The sequence below is a fragment of the Sphaeramia orbicularis genome, chromosome 6 (genome assembly GCF_902148855.1).
Source record: "Sphaeramia orbicularis chromosome 6, fSphaOr1.1, whole genome shotgun sequence".
In the NCBI taxonomy this organism is placed as follows: Eukaryota; Metazoa; Chordata; class Actinopteri; order Kurtiformes; family Apogonidae; genus Sphaeramia; species Sphaeramia orbicularis.
The window spans coordinates 31,289,429-31,316,979 of NC_043962.1; the positions used below are offsets into that span (position 1 = coordinate 31,289,429).

Genomic DNA, 27,551 nt, shown 5'->3' on the forward strand with positions numbered 1-27,551 from the left:
ACTCGATATGTAAAGCGTCATGAGATAACTTTTGTTATGATTTGGCACTATATAAATAAAATTTGATTTGATTTGAACAGTGTTGAAGCACTGTTCAATATGCAGAAGCAGTTTGAGTAAAACTGCTTTGTGTAAAACCGTTTTACACACCTTAAAGGGGGTGAGGCAGGGTGTGTAGAAATGACTGTCATAATACTGTCATGTAGAAGTGGTAAATTTTACTTGAAGGGGGAAAAAAATCACAGCTGTTGTGAGAAGCTCGCCCAGCACCACATTGCCAACACTTGGTTGTTTCTTACCTTCTGCTGGTTTGTTTTTGCAGAACACTTAAAATGCTTGGTGGTGATACAGGATCCTGAGCGCTCCAATAAATTATACACACTGAACGGCTTGCTTAAAGAGATACATGGCTCCTTTGTGTCTCAAAGTCACATAAGGTGAAAGGTGATTAGGTTTACAAACGTTAAATATAATACTCTTTAGCTTTTAACTTGTCACTTATCAATCATTTCATTTGACCACAGCAGTGAAATTCCATAAGTCACTGTAAAGTGAACTTAACAAAAGCCCCCTCTGTTGTGTAAGAGCTCATTATAGTCCACAACTGAGCATGTAGTGATACAGTATGTGTTTAGTGTTACATAACCTCATCTGTGCATGCCTTGACTGACAAGTTTTTCAGCTTAGAATGAAAGATGTGGGAGTGTTTCATCTCTGCTTTCCCACTCAGATTTAGCTGCATTTCACTTTTGCAATGCTTTGTCTTCTTTGATGCCACAGTAATTATCAAATGGTTATAATGGCTGAGTGTAAAGTCAAACTAAGTTAATTAATTGCAGCTACAGATATAGTCATCAACTGAATGGATCTAATTACACAGTGCATATCAGCCTGCTGTCTGCCATTGTCTCAGATCAGTCCTCTCGAGACTACCAGACATACAGGCCCAACACCTGGCTCTCCACAGTGGAAGAGCAGGCTGGCTACTCCTTCACTACTATACTGTTTCTACTACCTGCATCTGTTTATGTCTAAACACAGTGGACTGCATATTAGAGCTTAGAGTTTTAAAGATGGTGGCTGTTTTTTCTTTAGCAACTCTCCTTTTTTTGTCTTTTTTCAGGTGGATGTCGTAAACCATGAGTGTCCTGGGACCTCTTTCGAGGCAATCCAAGTGAGTGTCACCTACACTCCTGCTTCCATTCACATATTTATCTTTCTGTGTGTTGGTAAATTTTGTCCTAGTTTGCTGTCACGCAGGTGAGAGAATCACTAACCCAGTATGTGGAAGGTGGTGTGGGTCAGGGACCTTGGGCACAGAGCAGCTCTGTTGAGAATTGTTTGCTTTGCCTGGGTTCCTGGCTCCAGCCTCTCTCCAGGCCCCACACCTACGTCCACCTCCCCCTCTCCCTTTTCCACTCTCCCTCGCTCTCCCTGGTTTGTCCATATGTTCAGAATCTCAGGCTAATCTCACCCTGTCCTTGCCAGGCTGCTCGCAAATTCTCCGTAGATCACTTTTGTTTTTGTGCACTTGCGTTGATGAGAAACGACAGTGTGAGAATTTCAGGGGGTTTGTAACACTGACATCCAGAGGTGAAGGGGAGAAGATGAAGAGAGCGCAGCGTAACCCCATCTCCCCTTCTTGTCATTGCAGTGGAGTGGCCAGATCGGACAGCAAGCTCAGCGCCAAGGCCCTGTATGGTAAGTGACTGTGTGGAAGTGTCTAGAGGACGTTCACTGTTGGTGTTGTGATCATATTTTATTGTTGGCCTGTTTTCAGGATGTTGCCTTTACATGCCCTTCAAATGTAACTACCTGTTATTATTGTGGCATGAGTCAACAAGTTATTTCAAGCATATAATTTAGGAGGCTGTGCATGCTGAATAGTTATGAAGAATGTCATTATTTCTGTACTTTCTTACTAATGTTTATATACATAACCAATAACAATTAATTCTGCTTTTAGTAGGAGTATTCCCTATGGAACCCAAATGTCATTATCCTCCTCTACAGAGGTCTGTTACTAGAAACTATAAAATAACATAAATACAAAACTGCTGCACAGTGTCTCATTATCCTTCATTACATCATAAATGTGAATCAGTGCCACACACTGCCCAGATACCATAAATGCTTCCTCTACTTTACTGATAACAACAGTGTTTACCTTATTTAAAAAGTGATGTAAGTTTCATCCATTTTGACATCTTATGTGGAGCAGAATATGTGCATTAATGCGAGCCTTATCCCTCATTTTCATTACAAGCTTAAAGGTGACAGAGCTGCGAGATCAAATCACAACAAAATTCAATTTTACTATGCAAATGAATTTAACAGGAAATCCAGCACACTCACTCTGCTGAATGTTACTGCAGTTGCCCAGCCTCAGAGGATTAACACAGTGCTCTCTCTAGTATACACACTGATAACAGGGGGCCAAGGTCCTGCAGAGGGGCCGTGAGGGACACAGGAGGGAGGCAGGGCAACTAAAAGGAGCATTAACTTTTTGTGCGTCTGGACTGTCTCTTCTTGTGCTCATATAATATATTTCTTGTGCATCAATTTGAGACTGTAATGACACTGGCATGACACCACACTATATTTTTGCTTCTACATACTTGTGATAGGGTGTGTTTGTATGACTGAAATGCAGGTTACATTAGCAGGGTGTGCCTGTTTTTAATGTGTGGTTGGAACAGGGTGGGGATGCCCATGTCTTGCAGGTACTGTAAATAAAGACACCATTGAAAAGTGGAAAGGGAAAGGTGGACTCTACCACTCTATTTCAGCTCTGGTCCACCCTGTGCTGCCTCAGACATTAGCTCACTGGTTACTGCCAGCACCTCCTTCCACAACATAGACATTGTGCAGCATATCAGAGGTTCAGATAGAAACTCAAATCGAAGTATGACATTACAAGCTGCTTTTTTATGCATGTCAGTACTGTTCTAAATTTAGAACCACCTCAAATAACAGATGATGGTATTCTAGCGATGCAAGATGTTCCCAAAGTATCTGACTGTGCACCTTGTCATCTGTGAAACATTTTTGCACTTTAAGTTATCCAAGTATCTGCAGGAGACACAGTGACTGAGCCCATCCCTTGAAGTATCCCACTGTATGTGTGATGAGGCAATGCTGGGTTTCACTGGCTTCTCTCATCGTGTGTGGCAGATGGTCACCACCTCCTCGCTGCAGGATTATAGCAGCCTGCCTGTCTAAGTGGAGAGGCACAAAAGTAGACATCGAACAACAGTGGAATTTTAAAGGCTGGAATAATGATAGCCTAGAAGTGTATAGCCAATTATTTTGTCAGTATTATCAGAAATGGATCATTAACTGTCTTCTTTAGAAACTGGATAATCGGCAATAATCAATACATTTTCATTTTATCAATGTAAACATCAGAATTTCAGACATTTTCTCTATCAATCAATCAATCAATCAAATTTAATTATATAGCACCAAATCATAACAAAAGTTATCTCGTGACACTTTACATATAGAGCTGGTCGAAACCAGACTCTCAAGCCAATTTACATTCCATTCTCTCTAATATGTCTGAAACACATCACATGACTGGCGGAGCTGATAATGCCACTGTACTCCCTAATTGTTGCAAATTGCTGATATAGCAGCATGCCTGCAGTGGATGTAGTTAGTAGTAAAATGCAGAATTTAACAGCAGCTAGCAGCGACAACAAGTCACCTGTAATTCAGGAACCATGTTGAACTAACAGCTTGTAGTCAAGGAGGATGTCTTGTTTTCTTCCTGCAAGGTTCATGTGACAGAGATGCAAGGGTTCAGGGACGGACACAGTCAGGCAACGAATAGAGGTGTTTGCCTCATTGTTTCCAAAAGTATCTGTTTCATTCCATCTACATATATTACAAGAAGGTGTAAATGTAGTGAAAGCTATGTCTTTAAAACAAAAATGTATAAGTGCGGACATGTAAATAAAAAATAACTTTGGAACCAAACATAAAACTAACCCTAAAAAAATCAAGGTGGTGCTGATTTTGACCAATCAGTGCTGATTAAACAGGTGACCCAGTTAATCGGTGTGTCTCTGTAACACACAATGCAGTTCATCATCCATGACAGCTGTAGATATTTGGATGGATATACGACCCCTGTTCGCTACTTGATGAATAAACAAATAGAGGAAGTCTCAGCTCCTACACATTTATGCAAAACTCCACAGCATTCATAAGTGAAGCAGCAAGTGATGCAAATCTAGGACAGGTCCTCCCATCTGATCTGTTATCAGCAGCCTTAGGACAGGGCAGAGGCGTCACTTTAGGCTCATCGTCTTTGGTCTTTACAGTATCCAGTGGCTTCTGAATCTGTTGGAAGGTTTCTCATTGAGCAGCATGTCTCTGCCAGGTAAACTATTTCTGAGATTGATTCAATAGGTAGCAATGCTTGATAACTGCTACATAGTTGTAAAAGTCTGTTTATATGTCATCTACTGACATCATAGCTTCAATTGTTTTTGACAATCACATGATGTATGTCTGTATTCCTGTATTTAGTATAATTCCATTTAATAACCATCTCTGTTTATCTTAGAATCTGATTCTTTATTGTGTGGGTGTAATATTATCTGATGACATATGGTCAAATGTTTATGAACAGAGCAGCATACTTCCGTATCCAAAGGGTGCCCTGCACTCAGAGAGAGAGACAAACAACAGGTCATGAGCTGCTGCCAAGACAATTACTTATTGTTAGAGTCATATGGGTTGTTGGACTTGTCGTGTAGAATTTTTATACCCTTTTTCTGTTTTATAGTTTAAAATTTGTAGGTCACTGTAACGAAGGTTGCTGTTTTTAGCTTTGGGGTCATGCCAGGTTAAACATCCAAGCTCATTTGCAATCTGATGAAGCAGTTATTTGGGAGGTTGGGTTGTCTGATTGATCTGGGCCTTGTATGGGTTTGATCATCTGCCAGGCAGCCATGTTTATCACTGGTCATTGACTCTAGAGAGTCCTGAGGATCTGCCCATCTGCCTACTAAGTGGCTCTTATTGCAAGCTGTCGCAGCACTGTGAATTGATTGGCATAAAAGTCAGTCATTAATAAGACATGAAGTGAGCTCCACTTTCAGGACAGCACATGACGCTTGTGTTTCACCTGTGGGGAGCTGAGCAGGAAGGAATCAACTTAGAGGAAATGGCAGGAACAGGACAGACAAACAAATGCATCATTTAGACAGTGATGATGCGTACATTGGTACAAAATAATTCATTTAAATACCTTTTGATGATATAAACTATGAAAAATGGGAACTGTTTGGTCTTGGAAATAATAAATCATCTGTAAGTGGATATCAAACAAGGAGTGTTCTGTTGAGCTGTGACACACATCCTAAAGTGTAACACAAACAGTACTGGCTTTGTGTTGTATGTGTACATATGTGTATATGGAAAAGCCAAGATACAAATCCTGTGTGGCTTCAAAAGGTTTGGGACAGAGAGAGACTTGATATGAGAACTGGAAGTGGAGTTGATCGGAACATGTTCTCATTTAACCGTACTTGTTGCCTGTCGACTATTCACCTGGTAAATAGGTCAGTGAGCACACTGGCACACTCATTTAACGGTTTAAAAACAATGGTCTCAACTACTGGCACACATTATGCTGCTCTGAAAATGGGATGTCACAAAGGGAGCTACAGCATTTGCATGTAAAAATGAATATCAGTGCAATCAAACTGAACTGAACAACTGAATTGAACTTATATCATGTTAGAAAAATGTATATAAAATTTGCTCAGTTCGAGCTTCAAAATTTTTATCGTCAGTTGATCAAAAAACACAGTTTTTTATTGTTTAAGTCATTATACAAGCTTAAGTTTTGGGGGCTTTCAAACATGAAAACTTCAGATTATTATACAGTAAACTGCATATATTTGCATTTGCAGACTGAGAAGGGTAATTTAGATACAGATAACTGTGGAAGTTATAACAGGAATTTATACTAATGTATAGTTTGCATATTACTAATCAAGTAAAATACAAACACTAAAGGTTTGCAGTGATTTAAAACTTTGTTGCAGAATACAATGCTACATATGACAATTCACATTATGTTGCCAATAATCTTTGACCCTGTGGTAAATCTCTGTGTGGATCAAATCAGGTTTAATGTCAGCCTCACCAAGATGTAAGAGAGGGCAAATCAAGTCACAGAGAGTCTTTGATATGATATTTAATAATTAACCTCTCAGGTAGGTACGTTACTATTGACATGCCCCCTGGAAGGACGCAGTTTAAATAAAATTATTTCAAATATGTAATAATACAAACACTCTGTGTGCCCTAAAGCTTTTCCCCTACTATTTTAACCTTTACTGTTAAATATACTATGAAAAGGATTCAGTTGTCCTATAAAACACTGCAGATATATTACATGTCCCTGTCACTTCCTTATTGCCCTGCTGATCTTTTTAGCTCGTACATTAGGAGTCTGCTTTCATCTGTTCACTGATACATTCAACATGTGGACCTCAGGTTGGTGCCACTGCTGCCTATATATATATATATATATATATATATATATATATATATATATATATATATATATATATATATATATATATACACACAGAGGCATCATGAGAAGGTTTTCCCTTGCTAACTTTTCATATTTTTGTTTTTTTATCAACAGAACAGAGGAAAAAATACTCCAACTCCAATTTTATTATGCATGAGACGTCACAGTACCATGTCGAGGTAAGAGCTGTATTTGTGGGTTATGTGGGTTTTGTGAGTTTTATGCATTAACGGTGTTTTGGAAGTTAAGAAAAAAATAGAATGTTATTTAATGACAGACAGATTATATAGATAAGCCTGGGAGATGCATTTAACTCTAAATGTTACTCTGGAAATAAGTTAAATACAAATAATAATGTTATGAACTTCATTGGTATACTGTTATAAAGTTTACAAGACCACTATACCATACTATGTAGTATCATTTTATCATACTTTGTTTTATCATTAACTGAATTATGTTGATAATATATAAATAGAGTAAAATGATACACATTTTGTGTTTTTTGTGTAATTTTTAATCTTTACTGTTTTCTGTTGTTACCTGTTTACCTGTCTGTCAAGTGTAGATTTGAGGTGATCCCATCAGTTTAACCTGAAAATACACTGTTGTCCATGACGTTGGAATAAAATAGTTCTACCTCTTCTCATGAAATGATTGTGACAATGTGATTTATTCATGATAGATATAGTGTAACTGGGACTCCTGGTCGAAGGTGATTACAGATGTGTATAAATAGGAATAAAAACAGGAAATTGTCTTAAAACAACATTTTTCCAACTTTATGGGCAACAGTGTGGTACTGGTCATGTTTGTTTTTATTAAAAATAAGAAAGCAAAAATATACAAAAATACTTAAATGCAAGTCGAGATTACAAATAAGAGATCTTACTCTTGAAAATATACTTAGAAATAGTCTTATAGATTCTTTAAAAATGGCAGTAAACTTGAGGAAAACAAGATAAAAGCACAGAATATGACATGTATGTTACAGCATGTTGTTTTTTCCCAAAAAAATAAAAGGCAATCTTGATTATCTTGATAAACTCACTTTATTTCAGCCCTGTGAGTTTATTATTAAGAGCATTAATTCACAAACATACTCTGGGAAATTGATTGTAATGAACTATGCCCTGTGTTTTCACAGGATCTGTGTTATTGCATACCCACTATCAAACATGTTATCACCAATAACAGCCACGTTGGCAGAGTTATGACCGCGGTAATAGTGCAATTTGATAAAACAAGAAATGGTCACTGCAAAATATACAACAGCCAACAGACGTATTTAATACAGAGTTCACTAGTATTCTTTAATACTTTGAATTATAGGTAAACACTTTCCAAGCCATACCTTCCTTTTACTAGTTTCCATTCAGCCTTTGGTTAATATCTGGCTGCTTCTCCTTAGCATCTCTCCACGTTTATTATGGACAAGACAGAGTCCATTGCAACGGTGGACGATGCCATCAAGAAACTTGTCCTCCTTGATTCAAAAGACAAGATCTGGACCCAGGAGATGCTCCTACAGGTCACCGACAAGTCGGTCAGGCTGCTGGACTGTGACACACAGGTACAACTCCTCACCTGTACACACAGTTTCATCGTAACATCATTAGAGGAATACATTTCTGTTATAGTCACAGTTGAAAACTTCTGAATTAAGGATTTGTCACCATGCCACAATCGCAATACTGACATTTTTTATTGACACATAAATACAGTTTTAGATTTTTTTGGTATATACAATATAACTAAAAATCTATTTGGAATATTTTGAACCTGCTTATAGCTATACATGATGATTATTGTCCCTATCCACATTTTCCTGTCTCCCTCATATATATTTTTGAAGATTCCCTGCTTTTTCTCAATGAAACAGTGGGTTTTTCACATTTCTGCCTACATGTTCTACCTTCTTACTTTGATCCTGTTGTGCTTCCACAGGAGGAACTGGAGAACTTTCCTCTCCCGACCATCCACCTGTGTCAGACGGTGCTGAATCAGACACGCTATCCCTCAGTGCTGCTACTCGTGTGTCAAGACAAAGAGCAACACAAACCCGACATTCACTTCTTTCACTGTGACGAGGTGGAGGTGGGTTTTGACTGGAAAGCCACAAACAGGCGGCTCAGTTTGCATGTGTTACTGTCTGTGCGTGATTGGGTTTGTTTTATGCCATTCATAAATCTAAGGTGCGTTAGGTCAGATATCAGAGCTGTTAGAGGTGTTCGTGTGAGTTCTTTTGCACTTTTTGTAACCTTGCTCACAAACAATTCTGAAGACTAGGCTTATATATTTGATGGAGTGTCATATTATAGTTGTCACTCCAAAGACACTGTCTGATTATTGTTCATACTAAGTGGCTTTGAGTCAAAAGAAAAAGGTCATTCTACTTCAGTTTGCAATCATTAACTAAAGTGGGTGGATCATGCCCTACATATAACAACACAGCACTTTCAGATTATTTTATGTGACATTCAGGATGAAGTGTGAAGAAAAATGTGTAGAACAGATGATTCATCTGAAATATTGAAGCATTTTGTTTCACCACCACCTACTTGGTATACATATTCCATACATATGTGTACATATGTATTCCATTTTGTTATTTTGCATTTCTAAAGTGAGCATTAGAAAAGCCATTTCTAGTTGACAAAACCTTTGGTGACAATATTAAACTACCAATAAAAGGTGTTAAATGAAATGTTCATGTTTATGAAGCTGACCATTCTAATGCCTGTAATTATTAAAAGTTTGGTTTGTTACTTCATTAGTTTTGCAGCAACCAGTTTTGTGGAGCAGATGCTCAAAGTAAAAAAAAGGTCTATCTCATGCAGTTACTTCAGTTAGACCTTGATTGCAAACCTAAAATGAAAAATTAGAACAGGATTTTACAATTCTACAGCATCCATGTACACTTTTGCCCATAAATGTGGAATGAAATATTTTTATACTTCTTCTCATGAAATTATTGTGACATTGTGATTTATTCTTGACAGATAAATTGTAACTGAGACTCAGTATGTAATCATTACACCTGGTCAAAGGTGATTATTGATGTGTATATATGTAGGAATAAAACAGAAGAAGGTGTCTGAATACAAAATTATTCCAACATTATGGGCAATAATGCATATATGGTAAATGGTTGGTACTTATATAGTGCTTTTTCATACTTTTATGCTGCCCGAAGCGCTTTACAAAGCCTCACATTCACCCATTCACACACACACTCATACACCAGTAGGTTTACAGTATTTGTCAATACACTTTTATGAAGATTTTAAAATTAGTGCAGGAAATTTACAAGTTAGGAAAACTGACATGATTAGCAGTGAATCTGGACCATGATTGCATTTGTAAAAGCTGCTTTTGATTTATTTTTGACTCGTTGCCCTTCTTCTCCAGGCTGAGATGGTTCATGCAGACATTGACAGTGCCATTGGGGACAACAAGCATGGAAAGAAAATGAGGCTTCAGACACTGAAGTAAGAATATTTTCTGCTGCTGCTCTATGCACAGATGCATGCAGACACATATACACAATCAAACGTTTCTGTAGTTAAGTACACATTTAAGAAGGTGACTTAGTGGTTGGCGAATTTGACGTAGGGGTATTTAAGGTTTTGTTGGTGTCTTGTCCAGGGTAAACCAGGAAAAAATGAAGCGTCACAGAGAAACCATCCTCCCCCCTAAGGGCCCGTCGCCAGCTCCTGCTCCGAAAGGACGTGTGGCAGCTACAAGCACATCACAACAACAGGGTAATTCAAGTCACATTTATTGCTATAGCATATCTAAAACAACATGAACTGACCAAAGGACTTTACAAGACATAAGCAAAAGAATATAGCCAAAAATAAAAGCCAATAAGTCAATAAAAAACAGGAAAAATCAATATAAATGATGCATATGCTCAGTCAGAGTTCAAGATAAAATCAATGAATTACGATAGAACAAGTAAAGCAAACATTGTGAGAGATTATGTAGTATTAGTAGTTTAGAAAAGAAGCAGACTTTGAGGTGTAGACAACTCAATAAGTGGGGCAGAAACCCTTTGCTGTGTACACAGGGTAGCACACATTCATTGCATGTAGAGTGGTATCGTCCACTAACTGGAATGTGATTTCATCCCTGTTAAGGAACCCCATGTTGCTCTAGTGACTGTACAACCTGTGTGTAAATGTGTGTGAATGGTCCAATGTGACACATTGTCAAATTGGAAATGTGCTTATTAATGCTTGTATTTGAATACAGAGAGACGAGTGTCTGGACAAAATGACACTGAGTCCCACGAAAACCTGGCCCAGCGCATTGAGAAGGATGTGGTGAGTGTTTTTTCCACATTAACACTTGCCGTGGTATTACATGGTTTCATTCACCGTCTCATGATGACATGCTCATGTTCTAGTACTGAACAACAGCATTTCTCTCTCTCAGCAAATCCTTAACTGTGCCCTGGATGACATAGAGATCTTTGTGGCGCGCCTACAAAAGGCAGCAGAGGCCTATGCCCAGCTCAACCAGCGCAACAAGAGTAAGAAGAATAAGAAGAAAGGACCAGCAGGTCTGTCTCCCTTTCTTCTGATGTGGTGGAAGGATTGCAGTGACAATATGTTCATATTGCTCACTCTGCCTTTGTGTCTCTTTGTGTCCTGTGGCCGGGACTCTAATCCAGAGATGTATATGTGGTAGTAAAGGCCTATTTGGGTCTCCTTGTTAACTAATACAATGCTCATTACTCACATGGTATCACTGAGGTAATATTATTACTTCCCTCAGAGTGTTCTTTTGAGTCATTAGATTCTTAATACAGCCACAAAATTGGTAGTGGTTCTGTTTGATGTATCACACAAAGGTATTGAGTTTTTATGTCATTTGTTATTGTTATTGGCTGAAAAAGAAAAAAAAACTACAAAAATCAGACAAGGAAAACTAACGTTAAATTTTACATGATAATAAAAACAGAAAGTAGATGAGATGAGTCAAATCTATGCAGTTTTTTACAGAGACTAAGACAGTAGTCTTATTTGTAAACTGAAGTAAATACAGATGGTTGTTACTATGTAAAGTAATAATATTACTAATACATGATGCTGAGTAATGCTGTATTGCCCAGCAGTGGCAGTGGTGTGATGCTGTGTTTTTACACACTTTCACACATTGTTCCTTGTGCAGTGAGATGACATGACTCTAAAACATGTTTTCTGTGTGCTTGGTCAGGGACTATCACATCCTTTGTTATGATGAAAAGCTAATCTACGGTAAACATGTGTTGTCCCTGACTACGCAGACAGAGTGGTGTATTCTCTCTATGTAGAGAATCACTTTCTCAACTTTGGGGTCACTTACAACATAGACAAGGCAAATATCTCTCAGACTGATTCATTGATATTAATAAATAATAATAATAATTTAAAAAACTTAAAGCTTCATTTTGCAGAAATCAAGAGAGGAAATCTCAGTGATAGTTGAGCTGCCATGGTGCTTCTTTGATGAGCTACAAAGTCTATATCGCAGAAACAGTGATTGGTTCTTATCACTGTCAATCATGTTTTCACTCCCCCGTTTCTGCAGTCAAAAGTCAAAAGTTATTGTCATCAGATAAAAGTAAGCATTCCCGTACAATGACCTTTCTTGTACCAGGGATTCAGCGGTATAAATGTGTAAGTGAGTTAATAAAAGAGCAGTGTAAGTAAAGGAAAACACATCTTGGGTTAGATTTTGTAAAGTTTGAAAACAGAGCCAGGTGAAGGCACAGAAGTCTTTTTTCCTCTCTGGCCACTTAATGTATAATATGCTGAAAAGTGCAGACTAATGTGAAAAATATTGCCTATTGAAGCTTTAAGTTTAAGTTAATTTGATTTTATAAAAATTAGAAAAGTCAAACATTTTATGAGAACTAAGGGACTTTTTGGTTGAGAAACCTTGATTTACGTTTTTTTTTTGTTTTTTGTTTTTTTTTTTTCTGTAACTTTCTGGCTATGGTGACTGTTTTCTTTTAATGCATATTTTAAAAATATAAATATATGTAATTTCCAATATATGATGTGACTTTGAGCCCTGGCCAGAAAATGAAGCCTGTGTCGTTTGTGTAAAGCTGTGTAGTAACCCAGGAGTCTGCGTGTGGTCATTGTTTCTGCTCTGCTCTGGTTCTTTGCAGAGGGCATGCTGACCCTGCGCGCCAAGCCCCCCTCTGAAGAAGAGTTCATTGATAGCCTGCAGAAACTGAAGCTGGCCTTCAACCTCTTGGTGAGATATCACAGCTCCTAACCTTCCCCATTTAGCTGCCCTTTCTGTATCATCCTCTCACTCGTGTCTGTCACTGCGCCCCCTGCAGGCCAAACTGAAGAAACACATACAGAATCCAAATGCATCTGAGCTGGTGCATTTCCTCTTTGGCCCTCTGGAGCTGGTAAGTAGAACAGGAAATATGATGTCTGCAAAGTATGTGAATGGATAAATGAGGAGAGGAGATGCCATCATCTGAAAGAGAATTTTTATAAATGTCAACAGTGAAAATGAGCATCAGTTCATTGTCTGTGTCATAGGATACCTTTAATGTTGACTTACCCTGAAGCCATATTTGATTAGATACTCTAAATTTCAGATATGACAAATGTTTATTATTTGGATTATTGTCAGTGACATTCCTATTACTGTTTTTATTTTATTTTATTTTATTTTTCTTTATTTCTTGACACTACACCCCATTTACCTTCAACTCTTACCACACTGAAGCAACACATCTTTCAGTTGAGACACAGGTGGAGTCGTGGTTACATAATGCTGGTTTCCCAAGCCACAATCCTCAGCCACACCTTTGATACAGCTGAATAGAGACACAGAGCAGTGATTAGGCTGAAGTGGACATGGAACAATGACCTTCGCACAGATTTATTTGATAAGTTTGAGATAACACTAAAGAGAGGCTCTACAGCCAATATCTTTTCTAAAACTGACAAGTATTGAAATCACTTACTGGGTTAAATCAATATTTTAATATACAAATTATAAATGCTACATCCCTTACATGTTATTATGAATGAAAGAAAACTGTTTTAGAAGAAATGGATTCAATTATAGATGTTCAGGTTTGGTTTTTTCTTCACATGTCCACAAACTGCATTAGTTATTTATGTAGTTGTTTTGTAATGGATATCTTCTGTATTTGTCTCTAATGTGAGTCACTGTGAGGTTAATAGAGTGTTTGTCTATTTCTGCATAAACTTCTAAATACAGTTGCAGAAAAAATTATTAGACCACCCTTGTTTTCTTCCATTTCTTGTTCATTTTAATGCCTGGTAAAATTAAAGGTACATTTGTTTGGACAAATGTGATGATAACAACAAAAATACCTCATAAGAGTTTAATTTCAGAGCTGATATCTAGACATTTTCCATGTTTTCTTGATAATAACCAAAATCACTTAAGTTCTTACGTCAATAGCTATGGCATTGTACGGCCAAAAACAGTGCTTTTAGGCATTCCATGTTTTCTTTTCTGTCTGTTTTAGTCACATGATACACACAGGAGTTAGTACTTGATTGCATAACCATTGTTTTTGATGACTTTTTATGGTCTAATAATTTTTTCTGCGATTGTATGTCCACAGGTACTACAGAGCTATGGCACTCCTGAACTGGCACGTTCGATAATCTCCCCTCACCTGTCCAAAGACACTGTGGACTTCCTGCGAGGACATTTGACGCCCAAAGAGATGACCATCTTTGAGCTGTTGGGTGACGGATGGACAAAACCCAGGTACAAGAACATTTCACAGGGCTTCTGTCTGTACAAATAGTGGACTTCAAGTGTGGCTTTTAAAGCCTGTAGGGGCCAGTGACCCCCATAAGTCACATCTTTTTTTTGTTTATGCCCAATTTTCCAAATAACACATTTTTCGTGGGTGCCTTTAAAAACCAGAGAAAGTCCAAACAAAGGTTCACATCTGGATTTAACCAGTATGTGAATAAATATGTTTCAGTGGCAACAAGTTTTTTAACTCTAACTGATGCAGTGACGAGCTTCTCATTTTTAAAACAACCATCACTTTACAAGAGAACAGAAAGACTGGACAATGCCAGGATTCTCCCGGCTCACATTGTTAAAGAGTGGTTTAGAGACTGTAAGACAGGGGTGGCCAACCCTGGTCCTGGAGAGCCACTATCCTGCATGTTTTAGATGTGTCCCTCTTCCAACACACCTGATTCAAATGATAAGCCTATCATCAAACTCTGCAGAAGCCTGATAACGACCGTCAGGTGTGCTGGAAGAGGGAAACATCTAAAACATGCAGGATAGTGGCTCTCCAGGACCAGGGTTGGCCACCCCTGCTGTAAGACATTAGTATCACAAGTGGATTGGCCAACACAGAGTCCGGACTTGAATGGAGAATCTTAGGGATGTTCTGGAGAGGACTTTATGCAGTGTTCCAAGTCTCCCATCTTTAATTCGAGAAATTGGTCTAAAATAAAGTCTGGACAGAAATAAATGACATTGTATGGCATAAACAATGCTACTGCAAATTAAGCAGAAAAAAAAAATCCTGTAATCAGCTCTAAACGTGCTCAAAAAAAAGTATATTTGGGAGTTTGGTTTTTTCCCCCTATCATCCAAACCTTGATTTAAGTTTAAAAAAAAAATTCCTGCAAAAAAATTCAATAGGTAAAAAATATATATTTAAAAAAAACTCAAAAAGAGCCACAAAGGAAATCATTAGAACTTGAAATAATTGGTCTTATGTTAAACAGTTTCAGAAAATGAATAGTAATAAGACTAGCATAGTACTGATGAATCCGTGTAAAGCTTGAGGAAGTACTTCAACTGTAAAATAGTGTAACTTGTGGATCCTTATTCAAATCACTGGGAGAGAGCTCTGAACAAATGATCATTTTCATGGAAGAAACACATCATAATACTTAAGCCCAGTACTTTTGATAATATTTATCCATGCCAACTACATCTCCAAAGGACCCACTAAACATCAGCAGGAGCAGTTTGTTGTGTTCATCAAAAATTTACCTGATTTATGTAAATGAGTTTCTTTGGGCCAGAGCTAACTTAAGTTTGTTTTTATTGGTGCTAATGGTCCCTATATACTCTTAAAAATGAAACAGCACTGTAGCATTCATATTTCTTTCCTCATTTCTCATAACCACTTCAGAGACTAATGGAGACTGTCTTACGCTTTGGTGGAAATCAGCATCACAACAGTAAAACTGGCATGTTTGTCTGCTTTCTGGTCATTTATTAGCAGCAGCAGCACAAACAACTGAGCTAACAACATTCTTCTTCTCTGTTTCTGTAAGCAGTAAAGGACAATAACAAACACTTAAAGTGTTCAACTCTCTTCCATCTCCTACTTCAATATTTCCACAACAGTAATAATTCTTTAAAAAATGGTACTTACAAGCACATTTCTTCAATTTATAGGACAATGTTTTGTGAAGTTGAAGACGCCTTCAGAAAACCACTGTCTTAGAGGTCATCATTTTGACCTTTCTGTTGTTCCTCCTCCTGCAGAGCAGAGTGGCCTAAGGATCAGTGTGCTCCTCCTTACTTCCCCAAGTTTCGTAATGGCTGGGAGCCCCCGGCAGATCTGTTCAGGACTGCCCCATGGGAAACAGAGGGACCCGAGACAGGGAAGCAGAGGGAGAGTGTAAGGTTCTGTCTGCAAATATGTTCACCATTACATTTACTATATATACAAAATGTAATACTTTTTGTTTTCACAGTATTATGGAACTCATTCTTCAAGCTCTCCAAATGGGTAAGTATGAAATCTGTTCCCACTTTGCTGTTTTTTCCACACAGCACAGAATGCTACACTGTTGCCAATAAAGTTGGAATAAAACATTTTTACATCTTCCCATAAAATGATTGCGGCAATGCAATTTATTCTTGACAGATAAAGTGTAACTAGGACTCAGTATGTGTCATTGTGCCTGGTCAAAAGGGATTAAAATAGGAATAAAAAGAGCAATGTGTTTGAAATCAAAATTATTTCAACTTTATGGGCCACAGTGCATAAACAGCATAAAAAATATATAATAAGAGGATAATGTTTGCCTTAACAGATCATACAATGGAATGCCCCACACTCGGAAATATGCCAAAATTCTCTACCACTTTGTAGCAAGAAATGCCAACGAGTTGTCAGTGCTGCAAGATGAAGTCCTTGAGGTAAAAACAACATATGTCTCTCTCCTGTAAGGGATGATGCAGACTGTTCCCAACCCACTGTGAGGTTAAATGTAGGTGCTGTATCTAGGTCAATAGTTTGTGGTGATGGCTCAGCAACTGGGGTTTAATTACAGGATTCACTTCTGGGTATTGAGGTGTGAAATGTGTCTCACAGGTGATTGAGGATGACAAACAGTGGTGGAAACTAAGGAATCGCAGTGGGCAGACTGGTTATGTACCATTCAACATACTGGATGTCGTAGATGAGCCAGAAGGCATCTACAACCAGGTGAGCTGCTGCACTGTAATAGTACCAGCAGAGCTTTCCTTTTTTCCAATACTTTACTATTATGCCTCCTGAATCCTTAAGGGAAAAATACAGCATTTTAATATAATTTCTTTAACATTTTTTTTTTTTTTTTTTTAATTTCTAAGACCTTTTGTTGTCTTTATATCAAACCAAATAAGATTATTTAAGTTATAGTGGAAAACTGTGAGAACAGGAGCTCAGATGTACATGCAGGTCACAAACTCCAACAGCGGCCATCGACAGGGTCATGACCTCACTAGCTGAAATGCATTGGTCTATATTTAGAGTGAAATAAGTTCTTCTATATGACAAATGCTGTTGGAGTTCCTCAACTGCAGATAGTTTTTCTCCTCTATGCAGCTTGGATGTAGGTGAGAGCCTTTTATTTAGATGTACTCACATGTACGCTGGAGGAAAAACAGTTCCTAGTTCTGCAGCCATGTTTAGTATTTGTTTAGGTTCTTATTTGTCCACTGCTACACTGTGGTGACATTTTATCCTTTTATTTATACTGTCTATCAGTATCACTATAATATTCACTTTAATTGAAAAAGCCCAAGAAAAAGGTTATTAGAATACATTATGAGAAATATAGACAATGACTAAGTTTAAGGTTATGAGATAGGTCAAGGTTTCTTTATTACTGTCTAGATAATAGTGTTTGTTGCTTCCGGGAAAAAAGCAATGAGTAAAGAACTAAACGATAATTGCACATAAGATTCACTGACAGATAACACATTTACTACAGTGTTTCAGTAAGTCATAATAAAGGTATCTTCCATAGATAAATAAGTAACAAGATGAATAAACAAGCTATTTTATAGCACATAGAAGTGTTTTCACATTAAAATTATTTAACATTTTAATCTAAATGCTCTTTTTACTCTTTCTAAAAATTTACACTGAAAATTAGACGGTAATTGTAATATAAACAGTTGAAATTTTGGACTTATATCATATAATGATTGAACCTAGATCAGTTAACTTTCTGCATGTGTTCTGAACCCTCCCTCCCAAGCGTTCAGGCTTCATGCACGTTCACCAATGCCCTGCACAGGCTCATGTTATGGCTGCTCTTCCTGGTGTGAGATAGTTTCACATACATATTTTGCTTTTGGCTCCTGGGCAAAAATGTATCAGCTAGAAAGAGGTGAAAGACAAACCTGTTTTTGGAATAATACTAGCTGTGTTTGTTTTCTCATGACCTGTGTGTGTGTGTGTGTGTGTGTGTGTGTGTGTGTGTGTGCGCAGCAGCAGCAGCAGCAGCATTACAGGCCGTCACCTCCTGGTTCCCTGACTCCTGGCCAAAGTGAGTTAAGTTTTACAAATAGGCTTTTAGAAGCCCCTTTAAAAAGTATTTAGTTTTGTCCTGATGACTTCTGCTGCTGTATCTGTGCTGCAGAGATGGAGAAAGTCAATGACGAGTTGTTGAAGAAAATCACTGAGAGCAAAACTCAGCCCAACACCAAAAAATTTCGTGTGGACCGAAGTGGAAATGGCCCCCAAATACCACTCACATACGACTCAAATCCTGAGCAGGTCACTGCTTGGCTGAGCTCAAAAGGTCTCTCAAAACCGTAAGTTTTATAAGCAAAAACATCTACTCTGCACCTTTGACCTCATGTTAATATTAAAACCTGGAAACACTTCTAAGAAACACTTGAAAATGGGGCTTTTCATTTGGTTTGAACTGTTTTTTTATGTAGTTCTGTTCATTTAAATGATATACATAAATCCCATAGAATGATAGAAATAAATACCACATTTATTTTTGTACATATCAAAGAGGAATGAAGTGTTTATGGTGATGGTTGTGCAGGACGGTTGAATGTTTGGGGATCCTGACTGGAGCTCAGCTGTTTTCCCTCAACAAAGAAGAACTGAAGGCAGTGTGTGGAGATGAAGGCGGTCGAGTCTTTTCTCAGATCACTGTGCAGAAAGAACAGCTGGAGGTCAGTCACGTATCTGTCTGTGTGCACACAAACTGCTTAAACACTCGACAATGGTGGCTTATTCATGCAAAAAAAAAACTATATCAGAATGAATACATGTAGGTTAAGAGCTGGTGTCAGCTGTCAGCTATTAGACACACCCTATGTGATGAAAAATGCATCTGAAAGAGGATGCAAACAATATGGTCAAAAGGCCCATCTGTAATCAATGCCACAGTATCAAAGCCATGACAACAGACGCACACCTTTAAGTCCTTGAGTATTAGTCAGCAGCTCAAACTGCCATGTTTTCAGACCAGTGCTGAAATATAGATCAGTTAAAAGTCAATAAAAGCTATGTTTATCTTAGATATTCAGGTAGGAATGTTTTCCATGTTCTTGGAGTACAATTCACATCAAAAAAATGAAGTGGACTAAAACACAAGGGCCATCAGCTACACAAATGTTGCTTGTATTAACATCATTGTCTTATAAGGTAAACAGTACATTTTTGAATGCCATCTTTTTTTGAAGGTTAAGGTTAAATTGCTTTACTATCCCCATAGGGAAATCCTAATACACACACAGTACCTAATATTAGCATTAACACTTAGCACATTAGGAGCAATGAGCTGCCATTGAACATGCTCGGGGACCAACTCAAGATCTTCATCAGCACCATGGTCAGGGGCACCAACAGTAGAATTAACCTATACGTACCTGTTTGTAAAAGTGGGGGAAAGTGGAGGACATACAGGAAACCCCCATAGCCAAACACACCATAGAACGGCAGTGCTAACCACTACACCACCGTGCCTCCCATATAACTTAGGACAGATGTAGTAAGAACTAAAGGTTTGCAAATAGTCACTCACAGTTTCATCAAAACTGAAGCACCTTGTGGGAATTATTCTTCTCACACGCCGAGACATGAATCAAAACAGTACTGTTCTGTTCCAGTGAAGGTGACGTCTAAAGAGTGTTTTTTGACACTGCAGTCACATTGACACTCACAAGGGAGCATGATGTGAAAATTTAATATTTTTTTTTGCTCAGTCTTTTTATTGTAACTGTACAAACTAAATATGTTACAGACATGAGTCAATGCAAACAAGAACAACCCCCACCCCCCATTCCCCACCCATGCTCCAAAAGAGCCCCACCCCTATAAAAAATATTACTGTACCTACCATTTAGCAGATACGCTTTGATTCTACATAATTTAATATTCTAAGTGTGAACATAAATAATAAAGTTTCATACTATCTGATAGCAAAGAAAGGAATTTAAAGATGAGTTCTCATTTTTAATTTACAGAAGAACAACGGGGACTCAGAGCTGCAAGAGATCATGAGGCGAAGACAAGAGAGGATCAACTCTGGCAGCAAGGACTGAACCTGTCGACTAGAACGATGCATCCCAACGCTTTCTTTCATCCTTGCTTTCAAACTGCAGCAACTTCATAAATCAAACTACTGTTAATTACAGTAGTGCACTGTAATTGATGTTGTACAAATATTAATTTTATATTTATTTTATATCACTTCATATATTCAGTGTTTTGTCTAATTTTTTGCTTTTATTTTCATTGTTTCATTCTAATTTGTTGTTTAAACATGTATGTAAGGAGAAACATGAATATATGTACAGGATGGTGTGTATGAATGTGTGTCTGTGCATGTGTATGCACAACATGCATGTACCAGATGTTATGTACAGTACATACAGTGTAGTTGATGTTTATACTCTGTCAATATAGCAGCTGTTTACTAACTGGCTTGGTAAAAACTAGATGTTAGTTATTGCAATTCAAATCTGTGCCAGAATCTTAAAAACACATTTTCTCATATATAGCCAATTATTTTCATACAACTGTTTACAGGTCCACTGATGATAAAACATGCCCTGTGTCCTCCTCGCAGCTATCAGAAATACCATGCTTAATATCACAGTTAGTATCACATCATTAGTAGACAGTAATTAAAGAATCCCAGTGACTTTGATCAGAATTTTATGAATTTTGGTCATTCTGGCAATCTCGCACCACTGAGAAAATTAAAATAATTCTGCATGAAGTCCTTGTCAATAGTGAGATGCTGTCATTATTGTAACTTTTTTTGCAGCATGGTATTTTGCTGTGTTAACTGCGAAGATATGCAAGAAAAATGATGAACATACAGTATGTTGGAGAGTATGTTGACCTTGTATGAAAAGGGACTGTAAATATTAAGGGACACAGTGTTTAACAAGGACATGAATCCATAAACTTGGTAAGTCTTTGATATGTTTTTATGTACATTTTTCTTGTTTTTCCACTTGATTAATGACTCAACAGGTGCAGAAAAAAATCAGCACAGCTTCTTTATTGTATCATGAGATGTAAAAAGAATTCCAGTGAAAGAAGACAATTTTGAGTCTAAAAGAGAAATTATAATTGTAGAACTTTGTAACCCTCAGCTGCAGAGGAAACATATTCATGTTTTGTTCAAAGTGTATCACACAATAGAAAAAGGGAGAAAAAATTGTCACTTTATAAATCTCACAATCAGTTTCACAGTTGTACTAATAACACAACTTTATGATGCTGTAAGGCAATTTAAAAAGGTTTCACAGCATCTAAAAACGACACTAAGACTCAATATTAACACCAATGATAAGAAATGATCATTACCTATGAATTGTTTTGTTTAACCAAATAGATCAAATCAATTCATGTTGTAGAGAAAGAGAAAAACATTCATCTCATGCACAGTGCAGGAATTATTCATTTATGAAGATATGCGTCAAGCCAAAGCTCCCCTGAGTTTTTCAGTGACCTGAAAAAGACAAAAATACAAAAATAACATGAGATTATCAACAGCTGACTTAACAGTGAGTTACACATGTATATTACAATTGTTTTTCTGCACTTACCTTAGCACATCAGCCAGGCCCTGCCTCATCGTCTTTACCTGGTAAGGAATCCCATGTTTCTCACACAGCGCCTGAACCAGCGGGGCCACCAGATAGTAGTTGTGGCGAGGCATTGTGGGAAACAAACTTAAGCAGGAGGAAGGAACAGAAGGTGATGATTAGATAACAGCTTGAATATGTCGTGGGAGTTTCAAATATAGTTCCCACAGAAAAAAAAAACAAAACAATAAAAAATACTTGTCCTCTCTATCTATTGTGTAGTAAATTTAAGTGGAAAACAAATCATTTGCACAATCAACTTCTTAAAATAAACAGGAAAAATAAGTAAAATATTTCTTAATGGTAAGACAAATGTAATCACTGTGACAGCCATAGATTTGGCTGAATATACAGAGTTTCGGACAGAATTTCCAAGAGTAAATGATACGACTTACTGGTGTTCAATTTGGAAGTTGAGGTGTCCACTAAACCAGTCATTGAATGAGGACTGTTCAATATTACAGGTGGCATGTAACTAAAACATACAAGTACAGATGAGTTAATACAACAGCAGCATCTACAGGTGACTCAGTTTCACAGCAGGTGATTTGATGAAACTAAGGTGAAACAGGCACCTGCATGGTCAGCCAGTCCTGGTGCGCCTCATGATCTATGTCCATTGGCAGATGATTCATCTGAGTCACCCACACAAACCAGTGACTCTCCAGAAACCTGTAAAAGTACACCAGTTTGTGGAATTACTAAATAATTTGCTGATGAAGTATAAATATGACAGAATGTTTGTGATCATTTGACTGTTGTATAACTATCATACAGCTTTTTATATTTCTTTAATGCATCAACTTATATTTTAAATGCATAATCACTTAAAATCTAATGTTTAGGCAATATCAAGCAGATGTATTTTACTAAATTAGTTGCAAAAAATGTTTTTCAGTTAATTCTCTTTCACTGTTTTTTTTTTACCTGACAAAAGTGATGAGTGCCAATGTGCCAAACAGACCATACAGGGGTAAATAACAGCAGAAGTACCGAAGATAGAAAGTCATGGCCAAAACTAGCTCCTGTAAAGATAAATATAATCATTACATTTCAAGAGACATAATTACCTGAAACCCATCTATGTACTTATGCCACATTTTTACTGACTGATTAAAGATAAGATAAGATAAGATAAGATAAGATAAGATAAGATAAGATAAGATAAGATAAGATAAGATAAGATAAGATAAGATAATCTTACCACCCAGTGATGGCGGTAAATCATAGAGTGCATCATCTGAAGTTGGAAGTAAACTGGAAGGACCAACGGTGCTCCAACTACAACAAAAATAAAAGGATCACTAGTGTAATATTTTAATGGCTTTACTATTTCTGAATAACTCTATGAAAAACATACCAAAAAAGAAGTACTGGTGCTGGCGATGATAGGGCATGTATTTGATCTTTTTTATGCCATACTGTAACAGAGCAGAGTTCAGATTAGCAGGACTGGGTTAAAGGTTTACACACTATTTAATTAACCTGAAATCTCAGTTTTTTGTTCCTGACCTCCACTGGTTGAATGGCACCAACCACAAAGACATGCAGCATGTTAACATCAGGGTCTTTACTGAAGACATTGGGTTTAGCATGATGCTGGAAATGACGATGATTCCACCAGTTGGTAGACGCTCCCTAAAAAATAGTTATTAGTTTCTGTATTAAAATATCATACTAAATCTAGCATTTGACTGTACTATCTTTTAAACATGTATTACCTTTAAGTGGCCCATAATAAACATCTGCATAATGTGATTCCCGTGAGTCGTCTTGAAGACAGACTTGTGGCCAAAATCATGTTGCAGCCATGAAGACTGAATCTGGAGATGAACATAGGGCAAAAAAAAACATATTGAGATTTATTTAAGAATATCAATAACATTATACACTGCTGCCCATAAGGTTAATAAAATGTTTTTACCCCTTCTCATGAAATGATTGTGACAATGTGATTTAACCTTGATAGATTAAGTGTAACAGGGACTCAGTATGAAATCATTGTAACTAGTCAAAGGTCATTACTCAAGATCAAGGTGTACTTATTATCCTCAAAGGGCAATTCATTTTACAGCCAACAGCACATCAAACATAAAAAAACACAATCTAATAATCTACACACACACACAAATAAATGAAAAAAAAAAAAAAAAAACACATAGAGGGACAGAGTGTTATGTAATACTATTAAAAAGGCTAATGGACACAGGTATGAATGAGTTCTTCAGTCTATTTATCCTGCACCTGGGCAGACTGTATCTGTGTCCTGATGGCAGCATTTTGTATTCAGCAGACAGAGGATGACTACTGTCTGCCTCTCACTCTGTAGAGGGAGGAAAGCTCCTGGAGGTTTATGCCTGCAATCTTGCTGTCCACCCGTACAATGTGTTCCAGGTGTTTTTTTTATTTTTAACAGTGATCCAAACTAGCAGATTACAGAAAACATTAGAACAGACTCAATAAAACAAGAGCAAAACATTTTCATAAAAACAGAGTCAACATTAAAACTTTGGAGCTTCTGATAAAAGTGCATCCACTGGTGGGCCTTTGTGCTAACAGTATCAATGTGGGCATCAAATGTTAGCTTGGGGTCAAGAATTGTCCCCAAATATTTGTAATTTTCCACAACTTCCACAGGCTGGCCATGGATAAGGGCAGGGGGAGAGAAGAAGGCTTCCCTCTAAAATCTGTTATCATTTTTTTGTTTTAGAGACATCGATGTCTAAGAAAGAACAATCACACCAATCGCTAAAAGCACTGACCACATGGCCATGCTCAGTATCATCATTGTTCAGCAGCGACACAGTTACAGAATCATCTGCAAACCTAATGATGAATCCGTCCCTCTGATGACTCTGACACTCATTTGTGTATAAAACAAATAAAAGTGGTGAGAGAACGCACCCCTGGGGGGAGCGATAAAAGAACATCATGTGACAACATGTGAGGTTGTATGCAATTAAAAGCAGAGGAAAAGTCAATAAAAAGCAAACATGCAAAATTCCTCACACTGTCCAGATGGCTCTGTACAATGCTGAAGAGGGTGCATACAGCATCTTCAACCCCCCCACCCCCAGCTCTATATGCAAACTGTAGTGTATCCAGTTTGTCCTGCATCAAACCCATAATCTCATTCATTCAATCATTTTCTGAACCCACTTTATCCTCACTAGGGTCACGGGGGTCACTGGAGCCTATCCCAGCTACTTATGGCCACACCCAGGACATGTCGCCAGTCCCATAATCTCATTTTTAACAATTTTTTAAAAGACCTTGATGACCAGGGTAGTAAGTGCTACAGGTCAAAATCATTGAGAGATTTGGGCCGCACAGTCTTTGGCACCGGTACAACTGTGGAGTCCTTCCAGAGGTGAGGAACCTTATGAAGATGAGGAGACTTCCTGAAGATGGAGGAAAAAATTCCAACCAATGGTTTTGCACAGCTCTTTAGAGGATGACCACCAATCCTCTCTTTCACTCTCCTAAAAAGTTTAAAAACTAAATTGCTGCTGATGTGTATCCCTGGCTATTGTGTGTGTTTTTATATACTGACAGTTTTCTATTAAAATCATGAATATTAAAATGATTATAAAAAATATTTAAATCAACAAGTTCGAGGTCAAGAGAGATGGGACACTGTTTGGACCACATGTCCATGATAGATTTAACTCCCTCCCAAGCAGGGCAAGTGTACCCTCTGCTCAACTTTTCCTTATATTTGATTTTAGCATGTTTCAGATCCTTTTTTTTTTGTTTGTTTGTTTTCTTACAGATGTGTATTAATAGAATAAATACAAGAATTTGTCTGAAAACAAAATTATTCCAACTGTATGGGCAACAGTGTAGTATTGAAACAACAGTAACTGAGGCTTCAGTCACCTGAGCAGTGGCCAGAATGATTGAACACAGCAGTGTCAACATCCAGCTGGTCCCCCACACCCAGACGGTCAGCCATCCGAGGGCCTCCAGCAGCAGGATGTGACCGAGATAGAAGCAGAAGAACATGGGCCGAACTCGAAACAGACCGTCATCCTCTGCTTGTGCACGTAAAGTGTGGAAATCTTGTACGATTGCTGCCTGAGAGCAGAGAACAGGAAGAGAGGAAACAGTGATCCACAGCTGTGACAGACAGTTTTATGGGCTGCAAGTGAGAGAATTAAGAAGAGGAAAACATCATTAGAGTAGGTTGAGTTAACTAAGAGCTAAAGAAATACGAGTGACTGCAAACTGGGATGTACCTGAACACTGTAAGACTCATGAATAAATCAGTTAAATGCACTGTGTCCTCAGGTGTTTGGGTACAAGTGTCTCTGTGACCTAGTGAAACCAAAGCTGCTGGATGAAAATAAGGCTTCACTCTAAAAATCTCAGATGCATCTTACATTTTTGTTGTGGTCCTGGCTGGGCTCTGTGGCAGCCAGTTCTCCAATTTGCAGAGGCCTCAGAAACTTCTGTGCAAACTTGCCATCATGGTGAAAAGCTTTAAATGCTTCCTAGAAACAAAGAAATTGGAGATCCTGCTTGTAATCTAGTCATAAATAATGCAAAATCAGTTACAGATTATAAAATGCATACTTACTGTTGCATCCTCCCCAGCATAGTGACTGATGACCCGAAAGCCTCCTGGATGCCTCTTGGCCCACTGAGTGACGTTGTAAACCTTTCGATCGATCACCAGCCATTGATCGTTCCGGTGACTGTGTCTCTGCACCTCTTCCCATGTGAAAACTCGACCAGATCCTCCAGTGCCGGGCTCTCCTGGCTCTGTCAGCTGGCCTCCACCGCCCATCCTCACCGTCTCTGGCCTGGATCCACCTGCGCACTTTAGGGCCAGCCAGCCACAAAGTTTGACACCTGGGTGTAAAAAGAGTCAGTTTAGCACCAGAGGAGCAGACAGAGGAGCAGACCTGCAGAGGAAGAGCTCTGTTTTTAACCTGTTGCTGTCTATACTTTAACCACCCAGGTGATTGTAACACAAGAGAAGTAAAACAAAGAGCAGGGCAACATCTTCACAAATTATTCATTGTGAAATCCGACAACTCGCTATTGTTCTAAACAGAACCGGCCTTTAAAGAGTCTGGATCATTCTTCTGTACCCATGTTACTCATAAATCCAATATAAGGCCTTTAGAGAACACATGATTTCAGATAATTTAGTGATTTTTGATGTATGTAGCGTTGCAATTTATAAGCACGTAGCCATAAATGATCAAATAAACGCATGAAATAACGCACGAAAGACGCACATCAAGCTGTAACAATCCAATGCCAGCCTTAAAAAAAAAAAATCGGAATATTAAGTCAACAATTACAGCAGATAACAGGAGTCAGGCTGCAGGCCCGCTGGAGGAAGATGCAAAAACATTTAAGACTTACAATCTTCAGAATTTTGGTTATTGTCCCCGAGCTCCGGTCACATTCACACATCGACACACTTTATCTCCCGTTCCGTCCAAATCCATGTTTTATAGCAAACATCTTTTCCCCTAATCTGTCACTGAGTCAGTCTTTACAAATTCCGAGCCGATCATTCGAGGGTTTCTGGGCCAATCGGCGTACAGTATAGCCTGGACCACTGGCAAATTTGCAATTGGCTCAATAAACAGCCCATCTG

General features: G+C 38.0%; 2 protein-coding genes across 7 annotated transcripts; one reads left to right on the forward strand and one right to left on the reverse strand.

The window, feature by feature from the left end:
- The first annotated feature begins 1,592 nt into the window (after positions 1 to 1,592).
- Positions 1,593 to 24,113, forward strand: eps8l2 (EPS8 signaling adaptor L2). Of its 6 annotated transcripts, none has more exons than XM_030135955.1 (19): positions 1,593 to 1,701; positions 6,674 to 6,738; positions 7,971 to 8,132; positions 8,507 to 8,656; positions 9,971 to 10,050; positions 10,208 to 10,323; positions 10,817 to 10,887; positions 11,000 to 11,126; positions 12,723 to 12,811; positions 12,900 to 12,974; positions 14,175 to 14,323; positions 16,085 to 16,220; positions 16,297 to 16,331; positions 16,639 to 16,744; positions 16,920 to 17,032; positions 18,302 to 18,363; positions 18,457 to 18,631; positions 18,874 to 18,947; positions 24,100 to 24,113. In XM_030135955.1, coding segments are annotated over exons 1-19 (1,881 nt in total). In that variant the 5' UTR covers positions 1,593 to 1,607; the 3' UTR covers positions 24,102 to 24,113. The 6 variants fall into 6 exon arrangements, with proteins under 6 accessions (XP_029991815.1, XP_029991810.1, XP_029991811.1 ...); XM_030135950.1 differs by lacking the exon at positions 24,100 to 24,113 and adding an exon at positions 20,303 to 21,269 and having other exon boundaries at positions 16,920 to 17,033; positions 18,306 to 18,363; positions 18,874 to 19,006; XM_030135951.1 differs by lacking the exon at positions 24,100 to 24,113 and adding an exon at positions 20,303 to 21,269 and having other exon boundaries at positions 16,920 to 17,033; positions 18,309 to 18,363; positions 18,874 to 19,006.
- On the reverse strand, positions 21,330 to 27,551 carry fads2 (fatty acid desaturase 2). The gene is made up of 13 exons (XM_030135956.1): positions 27,314 to 27,551; positions 26,517 to 26,791; positions 26,320 to 26,430; positions 25,817 to 26,014; positions 23,659 to 23,760; positions 23,450 to 23,575; positions 23,298 to 23,358; positions 23,142 to 23,218; positions 22,865 to 22,962; positions 22,513 to 22,609; positions 22,333 to 22,412; positions 21,899 to 22,024; positions 21,330 to 21,801 (listed from the first exon to the last, which is right to left on the reverse strand). The coding sequence occupies exons 2-13, from the start codon at positions 26,724 to 26,726 to the stop codon at positions 21,750 to 21,752; spliced, it is 1,338 nt and encodes a 445-aa protein (XP_029991816.1). The 5' UTR covers positions 26,727 to 26,791; positions 27,314 to 27,551; the 3' UTR covers positions 21,330 to 21,749.

Coding starts and splice junctions, on each gene's coding strand:
- fads2 (XM_030135956.1), bottom strand. CDS start 26,726: ATGGGCGGTGGAGGCCAGCTGACAGAGCCAGGAGAGCCCGGCACTGGA. Junction 23,761..25,816: donor TCATTCTGGCCACTGCTCAG/GTGACTGAAGCC, acceptor GTTCATCTCCAG/ATTCAGTCTTCATGGCTGCA. Junction 22,413..22,512: donor AGGACTGGCTGACCATGCAG/GTGCCTGTTTCA, acceptor TGTATGTTTTAG/TTACATGCCACCTGTAATAT.
- eps8l2 (XM_030135949.1), top strand. CDS start 1,608: ATGAAGAGAGCGCAGCGTAACCCCATCTCCCCTTCTTGTCATTGCAGT. Junction 8,133..8,506: donor TGCTGGACTGTGACACACAG/GTACAACTCCTC, acceptor GTGCTTCCACAG/GAGGAACTGGAGAACTTTCC. Junction 16,745..16,919: donor TGCAAGATGAAGTCCTTGAG/GTAAAAACAACA, acceptor TGTGTCTCACAG/GTGATTGAGGATGACAAACA.